This window comes from Diadema antillarum, unplaced genomic scaffold, assembly GCF_040938485.1.
Source record: "Diadema antillarum isolate AM-2024a unplaced genomic scaffold, OU_Dant_1.0 scf00000028, whole genome shotgun sequence".
Lineage (NCBI taxonomy): Eukaryota > Metazoa > Echinodermata > Echinoidea > Diadematoida > Diadematidae > Diadema > Diadema antillarum.
The window spans coordinates 3,658,767-3,681,260 of record NW_027270917.1 but is presented as its reverse complement, the minus strand read 5'-3'; the positions used below and the strand labels follow the sequence as shown (position 1 = coordinate 3,681,260).

At 38.8% G+C, this 22,494-nt stretch overlaps 1 protein-coding gene across 1 annotated transcript in view; it reads left to right on the top strand.

Moving 5' to 3' along the window:
- LOC139735918 (uncharacterized) overlaps positions 1-16,738 on the top strand; it is an 80,883-nt gene extending 64,145 nt beyond the window's left edge. The window contains exons 14-25 of the mRNA XM_071646676.1: positions 3,075-3,195; positions 4,277-4,474; positions 5,151-5,351; positions 5,878-6,051; positions 7,673-7,771; positions 8,231-8,323; positions 8,763-8,877; positions 9,985-10,103; positions 10,698-10,811; positions 11,698-11,852; positions 12,724-12,892; positions 16,611-16,738. Coding sequence (XP_071502777.1) covers positions 3,075-3,195; positions 4,277-4,474; positions 5,151-5,351; positions 5,878-6,051; positions 7,673-7,771; positions 8,231-8,323; positions 8,763-8,877; positions 9,985-10,103; positions 10,698-10,811; positions 11,698-11,852; positions 12,724-12,892; positions 16,611-16,661 — 1,609 coding nt within the window. The 3' untranslated portion in view covers positions 16,662-16,738. The remainder of the gene's footprint in view (positions 1-3,074; positions 3,196-4,276; positions 4,475-5,150; positions 5,352-5,877; positions 6,052-7,672; positions 7,772-8,230; positions 8,324-8,762; positions 8,878-9,984; positions 10,104-10,697; positions 10,812-11,697; positions 11,853-12,723; positions 12,893-16,610) is intronic.
- Positions 16,739-22,494: the final 5,756 nt, after the last annotated feature.

Here is a 22,494-nt window from a genome sequence, read left to right as displayed (position 1 = left end):
ATCCAAATGTGTGCATGCATCGTTGTGTGCATTGTACAACATCCCCCTTCCATCCCCCCTTGCATTTGTTTTTGTTATTGTTTTTGTTTCTGACTGATCAGTGCTTCCTTTACAGAAATGTGCCGACACAAAATGATGTGGTATATACATTGTATGCATGACTGACATTATGCGAGCCAAGTGTGTGTTGTTTGTTAGACATTATCAGATTATAAGTGTGCTATTAGAAGCATTACTGAAGTGACATTGACTGTTTAAGAACTTCTCTGATGTGTTATTCCGTGCTTAGGATGCCACAAAGTTAAGCCAGTTCGTAGTTCCACTTTGCGCATGAGCAAAAAAGGCTCATTTACACTAAATAGGCAAGTTGGTTTTTAAATTCACAGGTATAAGTATCTACGATGTAATGATTATTCATATAATTCTTATAGTTGGTACTAGCCAGTGCATCAACCTTGACAGCAACTAAACTGTTCATCACAGCCCAGTACCTGGCTATATCAAAAGTTTGTTGTTGCATTCAGTGCAAAGCAATCAATTAGATGTTCTCCCCAAATACCAATAGATGGACCATTCTGGTCACCTTTACTCTACAAGTTCATTCTGTGTTTGAACTGATATCCTTAATTGTTACATACAGACAAGCTTATGCATTGAATGTCACTTTGAAAATGAGCAAAGTACCTAACCAACTGAGATACAAGTAAAAATCATTGATACGGTCATGCACATGTGCTTATTACGAATTGGCTTATTGGCAGTGGGCATTTGATCTATGTGAACTGGTTTGCTTGCATTCCCATATTTGACAGTCATTCTTTCCTTTTCCACCAACTTTTTTGAAGAGCTTTAACTTCTGCTTACAGGATATCCTTGTAGCTAGGACAGGTTGCACATTTTAAAGTGCACTGATGCTCGTCTTTGCCTGGATTATGCTTGCGAAATTCCTTATCAAATGTCTTTATGCCACATACATGTTTGTGTTTGTTTGTTTGTTTTGTACTTACTTGATTTATTTTAGACCAGTGCAGAGTATGCTCATGCTGGGCTCTGTGGGAAAATTTGCATAATAACATAGCTAGTCTGAGATTAAAGAGTTTACATGTTATCTATCCCCAAGTGAACAGAATCGGCAAAAGTTGAATGCCGTTATCACAGTTTGTTGTCTGCCTAGAGCACCAAAACATTTCTGTCGTGGAATTCAAAGATATCACCGCGAGACTGCATGCCACAGGCATGTGGTTCAGATGCACGAGTGTGTTTGTGTGATGTCCAGCCTAAACAAAACAAAACAAAACAAAACAAAACAAAACAAAACAAAACAGCAGCCTAGCCCCTGCTGCCAAAATGTTAGCAATCCATTGTCTTTATAGTTATGGAATTTGCAGGATATTATTTGATGTGTACATGAAAATCCCCATCATCCACAAATACTAATATTGGATGTGGTGTGTAATGTATACATCCATCTATACATATATAGTTACATATATATGTATATTATATACATATATGCTTACATGATTTGTCTATTAATGTAATCATATATTTATATATTACTCATGATATGGTTGAAAATGCCGGCCTGCATTGATTTCATCAATACTCAAATAATATTGCAAAACAAAAGCATACGCCAAATGAATGAGGCAAACAATTATAATGTCTGTTTTACCAGTTCCATTTCTCTTAAAAGCCTATATCAATTATTATAGTTTTCTTCCAGGAGATCAGATTTTTTAAAATGTTTTCATACAAACGAGATTTGATGTCATCAGTAAATTCAAGCAAAACATGCTTGCTCATGTGATTTTTTTTATTTATTTAAACACGCATTTAGTCCCCCCCCCCCTTGAATTTACAAGTAAAATCATTCATGTCATTTTAAGCGTAATGTGTGAGAGCACAGACATTTTGATAAGCATGAAGACATTCATGAATTTAATCGTCTTTATTCAAAAAATAAAGATGAGATGTACGTGTATATTGTTTGATAAACATAACAAAGCACATCCTTATGCAATCACATCAAAGACAGCTTTTCTGTGTCATGCGTAGAATATTGTGGAACATAATGAAATTGCATTTACAAAGTCATAACTCTCTACATCCACTTATGTAAAATCCCAGCCAAACATTTCAAGAGCAGTGCTTTTATGAAATATAGCTGTTCTATTTTTAAGTTAAATCTCTCTGTTTGTACAGAATCAAATTCTTAGCATCTCTGAAGAGTTTCGTAATCATGTGCTTAGGTGCTCCAGACCAAATATTGACTTGGAAGACATTTGAATTTCTAAAAAAAAGAAAAACTTGCCAACATTTCCCCATACTAGATTAATTTTCTTCGCTGTAATCTAGGCACACATTCATTTTAGCACTTGTTGCAAGTTTGATTCTAAAGGCCCTACATAATGAGGGGATTGTGCGCATCATTTATGACATCAGTTTTGAAATGTCAAACAAGATTTCAAATTCATGAAAACAGGCCCGTAACTGGGGGGGTTCGAATGACCCTTCCCCCCCCCCCCCCCCCCCCCCCCCAGCGAGCAGGTTTCAAAATATACCCCTTCCAGAGTGAGACCCTATCCCGCTTGGTTGCTTAACTCCCTCAGAAAGGTCCACTATTTCTAATTTTGAACCACCCCCCCCCCCCCATAAAAATCCTACCAATTTTGAACCCCCCCTCCATAAAAATCCTAGTTACGGGCCTGGAGATATTTAGTAGGGCAATTTGTCGATCAGTTGCAAACAAGATTTGGTACAGATTTTTCCTCTACCCTTCTCATTTTACTGATAGAAAAATTTCATGTCTGTTTCTCTCTGTTTCTCTTTTGTTCTGTTTTCCTTTTTCAGCAGTCATATCCAAAGGAATACAAAATTCCCTGAATCTTTGCTAGATTTATTTTTTCCCCCTTCTAAGGGTAATGGAACTGGAACAGACTTATGGAAGTTTTCCTCATCATTTGCCTATATATGGCCTGCGTTGCTATGTTCAGCAATTTTTGTTGATGTATTGAATGAAGGTGCACATGTGCAGGATGGCAATTTTTAACCATAACCTTTGACTATTGTAGGATCATAGGTGTTGTGCGGGTCAGCCGTGAGGCTGCTGAAAGGTGTCTGGATAGCTGTGGTGTTAATCTCGATCGCCTCCACGATGCTGTGAGAGAATGTGTTCAGGGGTCGAAGGAGAAGGTAATGCATACATGTACATGTTGTGCGGATATTTGATGTTTAGTGGGAGTGTTGTAGCCCAGTGATGTATTTTTGTGACAGCAGAATATGAAACATATTGACGAATTATCCCCCTCACAAAAAAAGAAAAGAAGAATGATCAAGAATGAGAAGAAGAATGAAGTCTGCCTAGAATTGTCACCTCTTCTTGATCAGATACAATCTCTTTAAAGTTTATTGTTGATGTCCTTATATGAAATCAAAGTCATAATTTTGCATTCCATTACTAATACTTTCTTATGTCATGCTGATAAAACTAACAATACATGAAATTGTGATAATGATGATCATAATCTTTTATCAGAAGTAGAATCTTTGTCATCACTTTGTTAATATTATCATTATTGCCATTATTTCTTTTGTTTTGATTATTGTGATTATTATATTCTTTGTCATCATCAGTAGTAGTAGTAGTAGTAGTAGTAGAAGTAGTAGTAGTAGTAGTAGTAGTAGTAGTAGTAGTAGAAGTAGTAGTAGTAGTAGTAGTAGTAGTAGTAGTAGAAGTAGTAGTAGTAGTAGTAGTAGTAGTAGTAGTAGTAGTAGTAGAAGTAGTAGTAGTAGGGGTGGTGATGGTGGTAGTAGTAGTAGTAGTAGTAGTAGGGGTGGTGGTGGTGGTAGTAGTAGTAGTAGTAGCAGTAGTAGCAAAAGTAATTCATAGTAGTAGTGCTTCAACATCTGCATGTCTCATAATCACTACCAATTATGATTCATGTTTTTGCACCATTGAAAGTCAACAATTTGGGGATTTTATTTGCAGTCCCTTCAGAAATGACCATATTGTCAGTCTTCTTTTTCTTAAAGACTGACTGATCTAGGCACGAGACTGCAATATTCACCTTAACGTTTGCAGTTGATACAGGGAGCAATGGCAACGAGGGGAAAAAAACAGACAAAAGATTAGAAATTGTAGATAAATATGTTTCTTGGTGATGTTGCATGTTCAAAAATAAGGAGAAAAAACAAGAAAACAAGGAAATGTGAGGGAATTCTAGGGTTTCATCTGAAGTGAATTCCAAGCTAAGATGTGCCTCTCCCTGTTCAGATGCTGGAGATTCTTGGGATGGGCTATTCTACGGAAGACATCATCGCCGTCCTCCAGACAGCGCAGGTTAGGGGCGACGTGGAGCTGGCGATGGATGCCCTGCAGGCGAAGACGATGTCCGAGTTCACCGACCGCATCTGGACGAAGTCGGACGGCAATGAGGATGAGTTCTTCCAGCAAATCATCAAGAATGATGAGGTAAGGGAGGAGGAGGTCACCACGGTGCTGTACAAATGCGTGTCTAGGAGCAGTCACAGGGGGTGTATCAGGGCAATTCCATTTTCCACTTTCCACTTTTACAGTAATAGTAAGTTGATGTGGCAACTCTTTAAATGTCATAAGCATTTTGTATACCAATGGCATTTGTCACAGGCTCTGTTTGTGTTTGTGTGTGTGTGTGTGTTTGTTTTCTTTTCAGAAAAGATAAGCAAGGTTTATGTTAAAGAATGATGAGCAATTGAAAAAAAAAAGAGAGAGAGAGAAATTGTGCCCTGTCATTTGTAGGGATAGCCACCAGTTGTACCAGGTATATAGAGGTAGGAGCTAATGCCTACTGCTGTGCAAACCCTAGTATTTCATGTTGTCCTTTCGTTATCTGGAAAGCAAGGATGACAGTGGCTTGATGGAATGGAATAATGTACTGCATAAGTTGCTATTTTCGCGTACAGATATTTTCGCGAATGAGGTGGTCACAAATATTTTCACAGCAGTTTGCGAAATTCACGGAAAATTAAACCCTCATGAAAATAACAGCTTATACAGTACCTCTCTCGTCAATATGTCGTGTTCCCATCTGACCCTATACTGGGTGTTGCCGTCATGGTTTTGTGGCCAGAGATGACTTTGAATTCTCGTCGTCCTCTGCCCCCTCTAGCGTTCAATCCGCATGGTGATGGTGGAATACCAGATGCGCAGCTGGGGGCGGGCCCAGACGGCTGTCAAGCTGACCCAGCAGACCCGACACGAGCTGGCCGACATCATCCTGGCCGCGGAGGAGTGCGGCGACTTCCACCGGTCTAGGGAATTCCTGGAGCAGGAGTGCGCTCTCTGTACGGCCGACCTTCCCAGGAACAAGGTGGGTCTAACAGGTCTCATCATTGGCCGACAAGCTAAACATATCAAAACTATTAGAAATGATCTATAAATTACTGTCCAAAATGTAGCAATTTCAGAAAAATATAAGAAAAATATTGTTATTATAATTTCAGCAATGACATTAAATGCATCGTAATAAGGATATATTGGTTTTGGGATCGTTTTCACCAATCACTCACATAAAACCGCCATGATAGGAGTATATAAGATCATGTAGTCATATGCATATCAGATTTTCATTATCGCTGCACATGGCAGATTGTTGTTAAGGTGTAGCGCATAGGGCTAACAACATTCTGCCGTGCGCAGGGAAGCGCGTTCACAACAATCTTCGATGCGCAGGCAGGGAAGCGTATTAACGAATATCTGCCATGGGCACGATGATACGGGCCGCATCATATGTGAATGAGAATACTAAGTAGTCTGCTGAGTGAGAACGAATGACAAATGAGTGTTTATGTGTTTGTTTGTGTGTTTGTTTTTTTTCGTCATCTCCTCAACCTCAGCTGATGACCCTGATCCACTGCCAGTGTATGCTGTGCAGCGAGTGCGTCACCCAACACTTTGAGATCATCGCCAGGGACAAGAGCATCATGAAGGGCCGATGTCCGGCGTGCGACCAGCCAGACCTCGACGACCCGGCCGTGGCCGCAGACTATTTCCAATTCCTGGACATGCTGGTGGGTGTCATGTTAGGGTCTGTCTTTTGACGATTAAGCATGTAACATTTAGGTTAAGCATACAAAATGTGTTTGCTGAGCAAACTTGCCAAAAAAAAACTACCACACATTGTATAATATGAATTATATATTACATATTATACATCACATTATTGCCCTCAGTTTCATACAACAAAGTCTTCATACACAGGTACACACATTACAGTCTTGACATGTAATAAAGCACATCACATTCTTGCCACACAGTTGCAGACATTACAATCTGGACACAAAATGATTATCATATCACATTCTTGCCACATATATGTAGTTACAGACATTACATTCTTGACACAAAAATATCATCATATCACATTCTTGCCATGCGGTTCCAGATATTACAATCTGGACACAAAATTATTATCATATCACATTCTTGCCACAGTTGCATAATATGTTACATTCTTGACCTACAATTATGAAACAAATCACTTTCTTACCACAGTTATGACCCTACACTTATTACATTCATGCTCCACAGTTACAGGCAACAAAACAACTGGTACACAGTCACACACATGAAGCACATATTACACTCTTTCTGGCCACAGAAAGACTGATATTTCCCTTCCTCCTTTACGAGGACATAGACCATACTGCAAAGTCACCAACTTCACCCAAATAGCGCATGATCGCACTCTACAATCTTGAGTAAACCTCAAAAAAATGATGACTGATTTGTTTTAATTTTTTATGCCTCCGCCACGAAGTGTCGCCGGAGGCATTATGTTTTCGGGTTGTCCGTCCGTCCGTCCGTAATCAATTTTGTGGAGAGCGTATCTAAAAAACTGTTAGAGCTATCCTAATGAAACTTGGCATGTATATGTATGAGGTAGCGAAGTTGTGTCTGTCAACTTTTGGGTGCACATGCTCAAGGTCAAAGGTCAAAAGGTCAAGGTCAAATGCTCAAAATTTCACTTTTTCCCCTATATCTCTGCAATGGTTGGATGTATTTTCTTGAAACTTAGTGTATACATGAACTACCAAATAAAGATTCCCCAGGGAGAGTTTTTGGGTCATGAGGTCAGAGGTCAAGTGAAAATGTTAAAATTTCACTTTTTTCTCCATATCTCACAAATATTTCATGGTATCTTCATGGAACTTAGTATATATGCATGTACTGACTGACAGTGATCATGTAGGGAATTTATAGGTCATGGATCAAAGGTCAGGGGGTCAAAGGTCGAGGTCAACTCATCAAATTGTCATTATTTCCCTCTCTATCTATGCAATGCCTGCAGGATTTTTTCTTGAAACAAAGGTCAAGTGAAAGTGCTAAATTTCACTTCTTCTTTAAACTTATAAAGGGTCAAAAGTTGGGTACAAATCCCTAAATACTTGCACTTTTATTAGACAGTATAGCCATTCATCCAAATAAACCTACTTCAAGGAAAGTGAACATTCAATGCATTTGTGACAAACATGTCACTTTTAATATTTTGCCAGTTATGTGAAACTGTCATCACACATTGTCAAGACATTGTGCTATAGGCCTATTCGGAGAACCATGCCATATGGCGGAGGCATACCAGTCGCCATAGCGACATTTCTAGTTTTGAAATTCTTCTATCCTTTGTTTCAGCTGAGAGACATGCTGTCAGAGGAGGTTCTTGCCTTGTTCCAGAGAAAGCTGAGAGATTGGAATCTCATGCAAGATCCGTACTTCTGTTGGTGTGCTCATGTGAGTGTTCTTCTCCATAATTCTGTGTGATACAAGAGTATGTCTGTTTGTCTGTATTGTGTGTATGTTATTTTGCATAAATAGTCTGTTATTTCTATTAACACATTCAGAGTGATCATGCACATACAAAGTGTATCATTTGTTGTTCATGGAATCAGAAAAATAAAGATTACCATGAAAAAACAGCATTGTATCAATTTTCAGATCCTCCACATGTGCACCTGTTTGTTTGTTCACTTCTTTATTATTTGTCTATGTTTGATTTGTTTACATTAAATTGGTTTGTGTGTGTGTGTGTGTGTGTGTGTATGTGTGTGTGTGTATGTGTGTAAGTGTGTGTGTGTGTGTGTGTGTGTGTGTGTGTGTGTGAATGTGTTAGTGTGTACATATTACTCACTCATGAATCATCTTTCATTGATATCTCTGCTCATCCCCCCCCCCCCCCCCCCCCCCTTGCAGTGTAATTCAGGATTCATCAACGGCGCCCCGGAGAGACGCAAGATGCGGTGCCCGGAGTGTGACAAACTCACATGTTTTAAGTGCAAGAAGCAGGTCAGTCTACTATTAGATTATTTCAAGATTCCTATAAAACCCAAATTAAAAGTATATCAAACTGAATTGGCATCCACTTCATGTATGATCAGTTTTGTTTTGACAGAGATTTTTTAATCTATTTCAGTTACTCTTGTATTTAGCAGAAAATGTTCAGGGTTTTCCTTCATCACGTATCCTTGACTACTGACTTTCATCTACACTGGCCTGAGCTCTGAATGGGAAATTTAACCCTTAACTCATTGAGGACGGACTGATTTTCGGTTACTATACATGCATTTCCCTTAGACACCTGCCCGAGCATACGCGGGACTCGTCCTCAAAGGGTTAAATCTTCTGTCCATGTACCATATTCACTAGCGATGTAGCTACAGTGCATTTTATTCCTGTGAAGTGAAGTGCTGACTATCATGATGCGTATTTTATGTTTTCCATGCAGTGGTTGGAGCAGCACGAAGGCATCAGCTGTGAAGCCTTTCAGCAGTGGAAGGAGAACAACGACCCAGACATGCAGGCCAGAGGTCTGGCCGCTCACCTCAACGAGAACGGAATCGGTGAGTCAGTCAGCATGACGACCTGTTGATCCACCAAATGTACTGACTCGTGTTCCAAATTGGAACTGTGTCATTGTTGTCTTACACCACCCAAAAATGATTAGGGTAGCAACCCTCAAGGATTTTTTTTTTTTTTTTTTTTTTTGGGGGGGGGGGGTTCTTTTTGGATGTACCACTGTTTATGATTACATAAACTTGAACAGTGCTGTTTCGCATTTAAAGCGTAATCATGCTATCGTGACATCATATTGTTCTGATTTTTTTTTTTTCATTTTGCATTCTGCAGTAGATACATCTAATCCTCCATACAGAACAAAAGTTTAAATGACCAGTGTAAGTTTAGTAAATTGCAAATTGAGTCGACTGCAGGTAATAATGGATTAACTGAGTTATAAAGTAAAGGTAATCACTTCTTGGATTAGTTGAATGAATTTGATTGCTGTTTAAGTTACAGCAGTAGCAGCAGTGTCAAATGGGCATTTCTGCTGAAGAACACTACCTCAAAATGTACATGTAGCTGGGTCATAGTATACAAATAATGACTGCTATGAGGGGCACAGTTAAAATTATTGCCCAAGGTGATGTGAAAACCATAACTATGCCCGAAGCTTCGCTTCGGGCATAGTTATGGTTTTCACATCACCGAGGGCCTACATAATTTTAACTGTGCCCCGAATATCAAGCTGTCATTATTTGTTTTATATACCGAAAATATAGATTCCGAAATATAGATACAGTAGCACTCGTAATCAACGCTGATCGACAGCGCGGTGGTCGTATCATTGGTGCGTACATGTGAGTGATCTATGTGTAAGGGGTTGCGACTCGACTGTCTCCAAACCTATTTACAGGGCACAGTTAATCAACTGTGCCCCGATCACAGTAAATCATGACGTCATTTTGGGGCACAGCTATTTTCATGACTCCGCTTTTAACCAATCAGATGAGAGGATTCTATATATGAGGTATATAAACCCATATACGCATTCCTAAGAATTTGCTGTACCCCGTCACGCTAGTATAAAACCGTGCTCCTCTAGAGTGAGTCCCAGAGAGAGAATCAAACATCATTATCCCGCTGACGTTGTCCCCCTTCTCCATGTCCAGAATGCCCCCGCTGCAAGATGCGTTACGAGCTGGCCAAGGGCGGCTGCATGCACTTCAAGTGTCCCCAGTGCACCTATGAGTTCTGCTGTGGCTGTAACCAAGCGATGAAGAAGGGAGAGGTGAGGTTTTGTTGTTGTTGTTGTTGTTGTTGTTGTTGTTGTTGTTGTCTCGCGTCAGTCCAGAGCAACTCCACTTCTCTTCAACATCTCTTGCCTGACATGTAAATGCACTGGTAATGCAGTATCCAGTAATGATATCCACTGCAGCGGTAAGTTGGTGTGGATCTTGAAGGTTGAACATGTTGTGATCCGACGGCTTTGGTAGCCGTTATCACTGTAAGACACAATTTCTGCTGGTGTCAGCGTCTTCATGAAAACATGAGAATTGACCTTGGAATTTCATAATGTTCTTATTTTCGGTCCCATATCGAGAAACTACTACTATTCTGACCGGTTGTCTCTCTACTTGAAAGCCAACTTATTCTATATTCGAATTACATTTTAATGTACATGTACCAGTACTTTGGTTTCTACATATATTGTGCTTGTCTTCTTTAGAGTGTCTTCTTTATTGCTACAGAACTGTATCTATTTCATGAATTGACCTGTCTATTAACGTATTTACTTGTCTGTTATCAAGTTATTTGTTCAGCAAGCTATCTATCCATAAACCAAAACCTGGCATTACATGTGTCTCTCCTTCCCCACCCACAGTCCTGCATGAAGTTTGCCTCCTGCTCAAGGAAAGGTCTCCATGCTCACCATCCCAGGGACTGTCTCTTCTACATGAGGGACTTGGATGTGGCTCACCTCAAGAGATTACTAGAGGTAAGCTTCTTCATTATATATATCATAATTGCCAAAAGATAACAGTGTAATAACCGAACTGATGTATCAAATGCACCCCCTTTTTCCAGATGTCAGGAGGGGAAAAAAATGGCAGCTCGCCTGTGAGCGCGGATACTACAATGCAAAGGGCGGAGAAACTGCTAACATGTCGGTTGAATTGAGTGAAATGTTTTTGGGAGAAAATGTGTCGATTTTTGTGCCATGAAAAAGAAGGAAATATATTCAGTAGAATGCCTATAACAAAAAAGAAAGTTACTTCACCAGCATTCAAATATTGAACATTGAACATTGTCTGCATAATGCCTAACAAAAAGGAAGTTATTTCACCAGCATTCAAATATTGAACATTGAACATTGTCTGCACACTGTATGCAAAATTGCATTAGGTATTGCTCTAACGGTATATAAACTGCACCCTGAATTTTGACTCCTTTCAGGGAGACAAAAGTGTGGTTAATACACCTTTATTTTATGGTACTCCATACACACCAATAAGAAACCTCTGCTCTTCTGATGAGCATTTACCTACTGTTCAGTTTCATCCACCTGTTCATGTGGATATCATTCTTTTGTTGTTGCAGCACCTATTTTGTGAAATTTATTGCCCAACAGACTTAGGGCTAAGACAGACCTTATTTAAAGCAATTTGTGAAATCTCTGAAAATCTTCTGTGGGCTTTCTTCCCATTTGGTATTTCAGGCATTTTTGTATGCTAAAAATGTTTTTCAAACTGATAAGATTTTATTTGCTGTATATTGTAATGTTAATATAAGCATCTATATTCTGAAAAAAAAAGAGAAAATATTTATTTGTTTTTGTAGGAGTTGATAAAATAATTTAGATGAAAATAAAAATTGTTTTCCAGACGCATAACGTGGAGTTTAATACAGAGCCTCCCGAGGGGGCAGATACCAACGCAGACAACTTGTGCGGAGTGATGGAGCAGAAGGAGAACCCTAATGGCCTGGAGGATGCCAAGTGTGGGAGGAAGGTCTCCCCCGGCAACGCTGGCCTCTGCAGGTATCCCGCTTGTAGTGTGTCTCTATGTTGGAATAAATACTGTATATGCTGTTATTTTCGCGTACAGATATTTTCGCAAATTACGAGGCCACAGACATTTTCGCGAGATGTTGTTTTCGCGAATCGACACGCACGCTTATGTTAACGCTGTATTAACACAGCGCATGGAGTCATTTTTTGCGTGTTGTTAAATTCGTGATCCAACTGTGATTCGCGAAATTCGCGAAAATTAAAACCTCGTGAAAATAACAGCTTATACAGTAGTTTGACAGTATATAGCGGTATTAACAGTGGGATTACAGTCTTTGCAAAGAATGCGAGTGGAGCTTTCCATGGGATGAGATTATGATGGAAAAAAAAAATGCAGAAATCTATTTAGAAATTTATATATGTCTTGTAGTCCATTGTAGGTTTAGATTCTGACACCGTGCAGGTTGATGCTGTCATAGAAGCCGATATATAAATTTTGGTCAGATTAAAGCATGTTGATGAGCTTCTCTGGAAAGAATTTTAAGCATAATTAAGAACATCATTTGCCATGTAATTCGCGAATGATTCTTCATGGGCAGAAAACATTGGGTGTGTTTATCAGCTCTCTTCTGCCGCAGGATTAAAGTTTCCACACAACTTCCAGGAAGATTGAGGCAGTTGATAGTCAGTGCAAAGCTGTTGTGATTATGAAGTTAGAAATGCCTTCCTGAAATAATGAAAAAAAGTGAGATCTCAAATGCATTTGGTAGGTGATAAACACAGCCATTGGTATATGTCTATACCATATCAATTATCAGTAAGCTTAGTAATATTGTGATTCATTCATTTCCTCCGTCTTTCCTCCCCCCCCCCCCAACAACCACCACCACCACCACCACAGACTTCACTACAAAGAGTATCTCGTGGGCCTTATTAATGCGAAATCCATTGATCCAGCCTGTGTGTATAACATTGACGAATTGAAGGCGGCTCTAGGGAGAGAAGAAATTGCGGCTACTCAGCGGCGGGAAGGCGAAACGGATCGGAGCTATCGCAGTCGCTTGCTTCAGGTACGTGTGTGCAGCTAACAGTGCTATAGAGTTTAGTGGCTTTCTTTCAACCGCCAAACATTGTGAAATCCGTGTGCAGCAGACTCTCCATGTCAAAAATGGGCCCACTCATTATCCACACTTAGGCAGTGTCTGTGTGACTGAGATACCCGTGGAGCCATCTGGGTCATATCACACAGTTTCAAGTTAAAGGCACATGGTCCCGATGGTTTAGTCAAATGCATATGAGGGCGCACGGTGCAAGTTTCCTATAGAGACCTACGCTATCGACTCCTCTTTAGCGCTTACACTGTGACCCATTTCCCCGAGTCTGAAGAAGTCCGATCCACTGTAGTCAGTGGTCCGATCACAGTTTGGCTCTAGATTCGATTGAGGGGGATGACAGCTTTAGAAACGTCTTTTGTGATGTCATGATAAGAAGCACATATGCACGCACCCTGGCATTACTACAGACTGCGTGATGCGCAGAGAAGACAACGAAGGCAACGTTACCTAGCAAACCCTGACGCGATTAACTCTTAATGACAGCTCAACTTCGGGAATCTTCATATCAATGCTAAACGGTGATCAGCAGTATCATCAACAGCGCCACTACACTACCGGGACTATGTGCCTTTAAGACTTCTGTACCTCCCTGCGTTCCAATGCTGATGGTACTCTAAAGCAAGATATTTTTCGCGGCATGAAATTTTCGCGAATGAGAGCTGATGGCCTTTTTCGCGGCATGAAATTTTCGCAATCTGCCACTGGCATTTTATGCATCTAGTGTAGACAAAAACTTTAGAGTGCATTTTGATTTCGTGAGTCTTGGCTCTCCTGAAATTCGCAAAATTAAAATGCATGCAAACACTTTAGGTTTTAAAGTACTGTATCAGAAGAAATGTATGTGTGATGGAAATTTTCGCACATTTTTTACAACATGAAACCAGCCAGCATGAAAAATTAGAGCGAGCAGATTTTTTGCTTGTTGTTATGTGATGTGATTTTAAATCAGATTTTTTTGGATTTCAAGGAAGCCGACGGTATATTGTAGGGGTATGTAAACTACTATGTTATCTGAAGGTTTCTTCACGCTTGCTAGTCCCTGCATGTATGAGTGACTTTGTTGCGATAATGCATACCAGTTATCTTTTGCTGTAGTACGTTCTGCCAAAGCCCAATGTAGCGGTTGGGTGGTAGAAGGCTTCACGGTGCACCACGTATTCTTTCTGGAGTCCCTTGAGAATGGCGAGAACGTGCTTGCCGAAACGTCGGGATTGGGTAGGCCCTTTTCAGGGCCACTCACATACTCCAGAAAGAATACGTGGTGCACCGTGAAGCCGTCTACCATCCAACGTTCTACCACCACGGAAGCCTTCAAAGATTTCCCCGTAGTAGCCATGGCAACAATCAGCTGTTTGAAGTGCCCACTCACTTGTCGAGACAGTCCACTCAATTTGTTTTAGACAGGCAGCCAAACCTAAAAAATGGCTTTAAAAATGTTAACTTTTTACAGTATACCACCAACTCTTGATGATGGATGACAGCTTGAATGCATTTTAGAGTTGTTTTCATGAGCACTGAATGTCAGTCGCTTTCCAGGCTTTCGTAGAAAAAGAAAATACCTAAAGACAGCCAGGCATAGCAGCTTCAAAAGCTCCATTACCCAGCTCCTTTTGTCCCAGGGCTCAAGAATGTGAGATATTGTGTGACGAATGGAGTGCCAGTTGAGTGGGCTTGAATGGCGTTATTTGCTTGAATACCCTCTTAATGCACAGATGATTGCCGTTACGAATAATCTGTGGCAAAAGTACAGGTCAACCTATGAAATTCCATCAAACAACACCATGGAAAGGTTCCATAAAGGCCACATATTATATATCTCTTATAAAGTGCAGTTCCACTCGATCCTGAGCTCAAGTTGCCTTTGGTAGATCTGAAATCTTGCAGACAGAAATCTTTACCCACATTTTTGCAAAATAGAGTAAATTAGTTGCAACCATACATGAATAAGATAAGGTGATCATGTCATCACCTTGTAAGTCTTCCATTGACTCTCACATAAATCTTAATCAAGTGTCCTTTTTTTTTCCACATATGCTGGTAACTCTGCTTTGTTAGATCTCTTTAGGCTGAAGAAAAAAAAAACCGAAAACCTTAGCCTAGAAAAAATTCAATTCAAGCAGAATGAAAAAGCAAAAGATGATAGAGGAATGAATCCTTGAAAAGATGTTGGACTTGGCCAATTTTTAAATTTATGCAATTGTGACTGATACAGAATTTTGACATGTGCGAATACGACTTATATAAGACTTTGACTTATGCTTCTTTGACTAATGCAATGTTGCTCATGTGACTTCAACTTTGACTTATGCAGAGTCAGATGTGGTCAGAAGGAAACACTTGAAATTCTTGACATCAAGTCGTTGTATTGCAAAAATCTAACAATGACATCATATAGGGGAGAAAGGGTTGTGACTGTTAGTCATCATTCATAATCATTATCTTTCCTGATCCTTCATTGTCTCTTGTTTTGTTGTTTCTGAAGTTAAAGGGATTGTATGGTTTTGGTTGAGACCTAATTTCATGTTCCTAACATTTTTTTTTTTTTTTTGTGAGATGATGAGAAACCTCTTATGAAATATGAAAGAGCATGTAATTCCACAAGAAATTCAATGTTTTTATGATGAAAATTGTTTTTGAAATGGCTGAGATATCCAAAACAGAGCGATTCTAATAAAGTGTGGGACCCACCTTTTGTTACGATCTCTTCGTTTTACTCTGTTTTTGGATGTTTCAGTCATTCCAAACCCGATTTTCATCAAATAAACTTTGAATTCCTCTTAAAATGGTAAGCTCTGTACTATTTCATAAGTGTTTCTTGGTATCTCACAACAAAAAGTTGAAAGTCCAGTTCTCATCTCCACCAATACTAACTAGCAGCCAGAGCACAAAGAAGGAACTGCATTTTAGACTCTAAAGGGAGTTTGGAAGGCATTGAAATAACATCATACTTTTCAGAGGGGCCAACGGGGGGCATGAAATTTACTAGTTGTGGGAACGAAATCAGAAAACATTAGGATATTCTTTTTTTTTGGGGGGGGGGGGCATCTGATTTTAATGACTGTATGTACACCAGTCTGAATGCTTTCCACTCCCTGTTTTTCTGTCAACCTTCAGTTTGAATACGTGCAAGATGATTTTTCACAGTGATCATTTAAAGGGAAATTATTCTAGACCAGTTTAAAGCAGTAAATTTGAATTGGAGAATAAGTGACTTAATGTCATCGCCTCACAAATTGCAATATAGTTTGCACACAAGTTGTTGAAATTTCAAGATTTTTTGTTCAAACAGTACTATACCCTAGTCTTGAATCCTTTTGTATCCGACTGATTACTGTTTTCAAGTTATTCAACAAAGAATAGCATTGTCTTCTACACTTTTATAGCATAAAAAGTTTATATCAGTTTTGTAGAACACGATCTGTGGAAATTGTGAGGTGAATGCAAGATAGTTTCTCTCATTTGCATTGTCAAAATATCAACCTTTCTCTTTTCCATGTTTCATAAAGCATCTGTCTGAAGCAGAGAGGCTTTGCCGTTAGTTTGCTGAGCATGTTTGTAAGATGTACTGGTATCTCATTAACTGCACACTGTACTTACTCATTGTGCCACCATAAAGATTATTTCATATCTCCTTCTCTCCCCCCCCCCCCCCCCCTCAATCCGGACTTTACAGGAGTTGCAGACTAAAGTACCTCTAATACCCAAAGCGGGAAGAGGGAGCTGAATTGTTCCTGTCCAAGCCTTTTGTCAGCCGGAATCCAACTGACGCTGATGCTTCTCCCCGCTTAGAATCTGCTCGAGGAAAGAATGCAATGAAGAACTTGCATCATATAGCCACATTCCGATGTGCCAACCACCTGCAGTTTCCGAGGCGAAGGAGGATAGCTCTAAGTGGCGAGCGTGGGACGACCTGTCATCTGCGCTGGAGCCACAGATGATGCTGCGCGGTAGACAGCTCTCCGTTGAGGGTCGAATATCGTGCAGTGGATCCCGGCCGGGCCGACGGCATCAGAAGCTGAAAGCTGATGAGAGAGTGATAGAGACCAGTTTTTTTAATGCGGACCAGGTTGAGGCTGGCCAGGCCTGGTCTTGAGAAGATAATCACTGATGTCATCGATGTAATGCTGTATACGCCATATATTTAGCAAGTGTAATTTTTCACAAATAAGGATTGTCAGACAATTTTGCAAGTGGTTTATAGATTTGCAATTGTTGAGTACAGTAATGGATGGTAAAATGTACATGTGCATGTCACATTCATGTCGAGATCAGAGTTAAAATTTTTTGCATGTTGTTAGATTTAAAAAATAGCACCGACTCACAAAATTCAGGAAAATATAACCCTTGAGAAATATATGGCGCATACAGTAGACAATGTAATGGCACTAATATTAAAGCATAGATGCTCTCCTTCATTGTTGTATAAGCTGATGCGCAATGGCTGATGGCGCGTGTAGGACAGATTGAGTAGGAGGAAACCTCAAGAAAATGAAATCAAGCGGAGTGACCGTCTGGATGATTTGGAGGAGGAGTAGGGAAGAGCAGTGCCGGGATGTGCCACTGGGTACACGTGGTGTCATCTTCTTTCAGAAACACCTGTGCCCTAGCGACGGGAGGGCGTGACTGAGAGGGGTGAAGTCCAGACATTAGGGACAGAGAAATGCCAGCCCAGATGACCATTCATTTTATCAACCGATGACCGCTGGTGGCTGGCTTGTCAAATTCTCTAGAAGACTCAATAAATTTTGATAATGTCTGATGTGAGATGCTCATACTGTAGTTTCACCTGTGATATATGAATTTTCACTATCACACTATTATCCCATGTGGTTTTTCTTTTCTTTTCTTTTGATGTTACAAATGCTTATGTCCATGATGGATGCAAAATTTAGATTGTATTTCATTTCATTTCCTCCATTCTTTTCTACCAGTCATAAAGAAATAGCGCTTAGTGATGCGACTCCCTGTATGATTTGAGTAGACATTATTTGAAAATGTTTTGTTTTTACTTTTCCTCTATGCATCATATAATATGGATGCATGTGCTAGTGCTTTAGACACATTTCATTGTAGGTATACTAAACAAACAACAACACTTATGAAGATTACAAGTTTTTCTTCTTCATGTTTCTTGTGTCAGACCAATGAAATTTTGTGATAATTTGTGTGTATTTCAATGGAAGACCAAGAGTCCATGACAATGTCACCTCATCTGTATGACAGATAAAGTTGCTACTGACAACACTGTGCCATCAAGACGTGTGAAAACTTAGGATTTCATAACTGTCTTGGTTTCGGACCCTTTCTTGTTTTTTAATGGCAAACCACTCCCATTGTAGTCTGTCTGTTTCTTATGTTATCAAAGCCGTCTCGCTCTTGTGAGTTGTGCACCCGTTCAAGGTGATGGGGAGCCGTGTGCGTTTGCTGTATCTGCCGGGATGAGCACCGAAATATTCTGTTCAGGGCAATTTCTGCACTGCAATGCAAATGGGATAACGGGACTTCTTGCTGTAAAGGGACAGTATAGATATAAAGTCTTGTAGGTTTTTCTGTGAGCATAGCCAGTGGAGAAGTAGTTCTGATGATACATCTTGTTCCTCCAGCAGATACACAAAACCAGGTTTTCTTCGTTAGTCATAAACCATTGTGTAACATTTTACTCGGCTATAAAAAACAAGGAAAAAGAAAGAAATATGACAGCAAAATCAGCCATCTCTATGCCTTTTCTATAATCATTATTACCCTCTGTCATACATTGTAAATACTTGTATTTCTGTGTACACCAAATATTTACCACTGGGGAATTATTTGAGGTACTGCTAAAAGGAAAGAATAAAATTTTTCAAAGAGTTCAAAGAAAGTTTGTGTGTGTGTGTGTGTGTGTGTGTGTGTGTGTGTGTGTTTGTGTGTTTTTCTAAATCATGAAGGGATGCACTAAGCTATGTAAATCCTTCACCTTTTACTATATGGCCAGGAGAAGCTAATACCACTTTTAAGGCTTATGTATTCAAAAAGGTCCTAAAAATGATTTCCAGGTACTACACTGTAGCTTCTTTAGTGCATCACTATCAGTGAAGAAACCAAATGAAAAATTGATGAAGAGTACATCGGGTCAGAAGTCTTGAGTGATTACATGGCATGATTGATCCATGATTTAGCAAGACAATGTATGTCTGTTTTGGTGCTCGCGAGATGTCCAAAAATTAATTATTTTACAGGGGTTTTTTTTTCTGATTTTCTCTCTTTAAATAGTCTTCTGAGAGACATTATCTGGATGTTCTGGATGATATCGTATTATCTATATTAAAATAATTTTAAAACAATTTTTGCTTCTTTTTTTTTCAATATGTCAAAGATTGTTTTGCCAGATCATTTGAATTAAAATGGGAATGTGTGCTGAAATTCAGACTAAATATTGTTCAGATATAGATTGATATAAGCAGAAATTTTAACAGATTAAAAGTAAAGAATATCTTGATGTATCAAAAAAAAATCTACAACTCTGAAAAAAAGGTAACCAAAAACCAGAAGACATATGGTATTTTGCCAAATTTCAGTGGTGTAGCTGTGTGTTGTGGTTGAACAGAGCCATTTATTGCCATTTTTCAACTCATTTGCTCTGTTTTCATTCTTATTTTCTGTATTATGTTCTTCAGATGATAACAAGAATCTCTACTTGGGATCTTATGAAATGCCGTGAAATATTTGCCATGAATTAAAGGCCGGAATATATCGTTATTAAAGATGTGAATGTATTATATGCTAGACACTACGTATGAGATTTTCATTGAGTATGCTAGATAAGTAGTCTAACATATCTTTTTTATCATTGTCATTGTTATTATTCTTATTATGCTTTAATTGTTGGATACCTACCAACAGGCAGATGTAACAAGTATAAAATATATATATATTATACTCATTATGGGTATATTTGTGCCATTGTAACAATGAACATTTTAAACCATACACATACCACATGTGATAAGAATTGAGGAAGAGTGTTTTGGTGTTTTGTTTTGTGGGGGTTTTGTGAGGGTTTTTTTGGCTGCCCAAATCATACATGATGATATTCGAGTGCAGTAAATACACTGACAAATGCTGTATATTCTTGCTTTAGGAATGTAGTGAAGATTCCTTCAGATGTTTTTGTTTGGTGGTGTTTTTTTTTTCTTTTAACTGACCTCTGCAAGCAGTATGTAGATTGAATATTGTTGCCTTGCCATAAAGTGTGGTTCAACTTCCTTTAGTATTAGAACAAGACATGTAGAAATCAGATGTGAAATATGTGCCATGAATTAAATGTGTGACGTAGCACATGCAGTCATTTTGACTTCTTAGAATGGTGTTACCATCAAAGAATTCCTAACATAGCTTTGTGTACAAAGGGCAGAACATAGCCCATTCTTCAAATGCATGTACATTGTGCCCACGCTGTACAATTAAATGACGTCAGTGAATACATATACATTATTTTATTGATAGACCTCGGTTTTGAAGTTCAGTGGTTCCGAAAACTGCTTTACACAACTTGATGCTGGCAAGAGGATTGTTATAAGTCGATTTGCTTGATTATTTTTAAATCTTTGGAAACAATATGCTTTTAAGATGTAATTTGTGAATTATGTTCCACTTGTACATACATTGGGCTCACTAGTTGTAGTATTCAAAACAAATTCATTTATTTCACAAACTTTACGGTGTTAAAAGGCATAATTGATTTAAGATGTATTTGACTACCAGGAAAAATTATGCTTTTTTAACCCAGAGGGTTATGAGAAGAAAATGCGAAATTAATGCTTTGTGATACTATCATGTATGGAAGTTTTGTGATGCAGTGGTTTGTGCCATGTGCGCTAAGTGAGAAGCTCCAGGATTCAAGCCCTGTCACGGCACTTGCATCCTCGAGTTAGACACGTCATGCACACATTGCTCTTTCTTTGCCGAAGGCATACAAGGTGTGTGTGTGGTGTAAGAAGCAGCGAGATAGCTGTATGTGATTGTATTTTTAGCATGTGTGAGCCACTCAGTGCAAAGAGTTTGATTCCAAAATGCCGGAGTCAAATGATGCTTGGGTCAAATGATGCATTCCAGTGCATTTTGAGCTCTGTGATTTGTGGGAAGGTGTTGGTTTTTACAAGCAAAAAACTTATCGTCTTAATGGATGTGTCTCTTATATTTTTGTATATCATTGTTATCGCTATTCTACAAAGAATGCATCTCGGTGACAATGTCAAAATGTTACACACAATGACTTTCAAGATGAACGAAACTAGATCCAGTCATGTCCTTATGTTGTATACCGATAATAGTCTGTTTTTTGTGGTTTATCTGTGCATATATGATAAATCCTAATGCATAATATGGATGATTATATGTTGTTTATACCTGCCCTTATCTTTGCCAGATTTTTGTCCTAGCAAGATTTGTTCCTGTCAAATTAAAGTCACATCATCATGAATATCATGTCACTATTCTATTAAACTAATAACGCGTATGTATCACTTGGTTGGGCTCTGGTGAAATTATCCACCCTCCCTAACTTTTGAACAGTCCAAAACAGTGTCACTCTGCTAGATAAACACCTCCTGTTTTCTGGACTATTCCAAAGTTATGGACGATTCTTACTAATGCTGTGTTTGATACATACTATTTGTCCACTGCCCTGTCAGGCAATCACTTGATTAATTCAAAGTGTGTCTGCCTCAACATTTTTTGAATGATTGCATGATACATGCATTATATATCTACATGTTATATATTATGTCTATCTCACATATATGAATTCAAACATGCTATGGGCATGCTATAGTCATTATGTAATAATTTTATAGCTACTGATTGCTGCACTCCCCTGTCTTCTTTGATTAGGTGTAAAACCCTGCATGTACTTCAGAAGTGTTAATATAGGTATAATAAAAGCATTTATGAATCGGAGCCGTAGATGACACATACTTCTTGTGTCTATCAGTCATAAAGGAATGATATAGACATCTTCTTTGGAGGTATTGCATTTTATACTTATGTGCCTTGTATAACTGTGTAGTGCAAATGTGTACACCTTGAGTATCCACCTATTTCAATACATAAGATATAATGAATCTTAGACAGTTTTAATTTTGCTTATATTTTCACATTTTGCTGTCACAAGTGTTGCAGTTATACTTGTTAGGCTCATTTTTGTCAGAGTTCGATTTAAAAGCAAATACATCAGTTATTATGTAGAAAACATAAGACATTGTCTCAAGACTATGTACCATGTATTGCCTGCTACATTAACTATATATTAGCATCCAACAACACAAAAAAATTAGTGATGTTGGATTACTGTACTTAATGTTATTATTGCTGATGTAACATTAGTCATTTATTCTTGTTTTGTATTGACATTTGAAGTAGTTTGAGAAGTCCAGCGATAGAATGCTGTTCCATTGAGCAAGATGACAAAGCTGGCAGTTTGCAGTTTGTTCTTTTTGTCCAGAAGGATTTTGTTGGAGAGAAAAAATATGTGATACAGTGGTTTGCTGAAATTGATATGTTCTCTTAAAATGTAACTT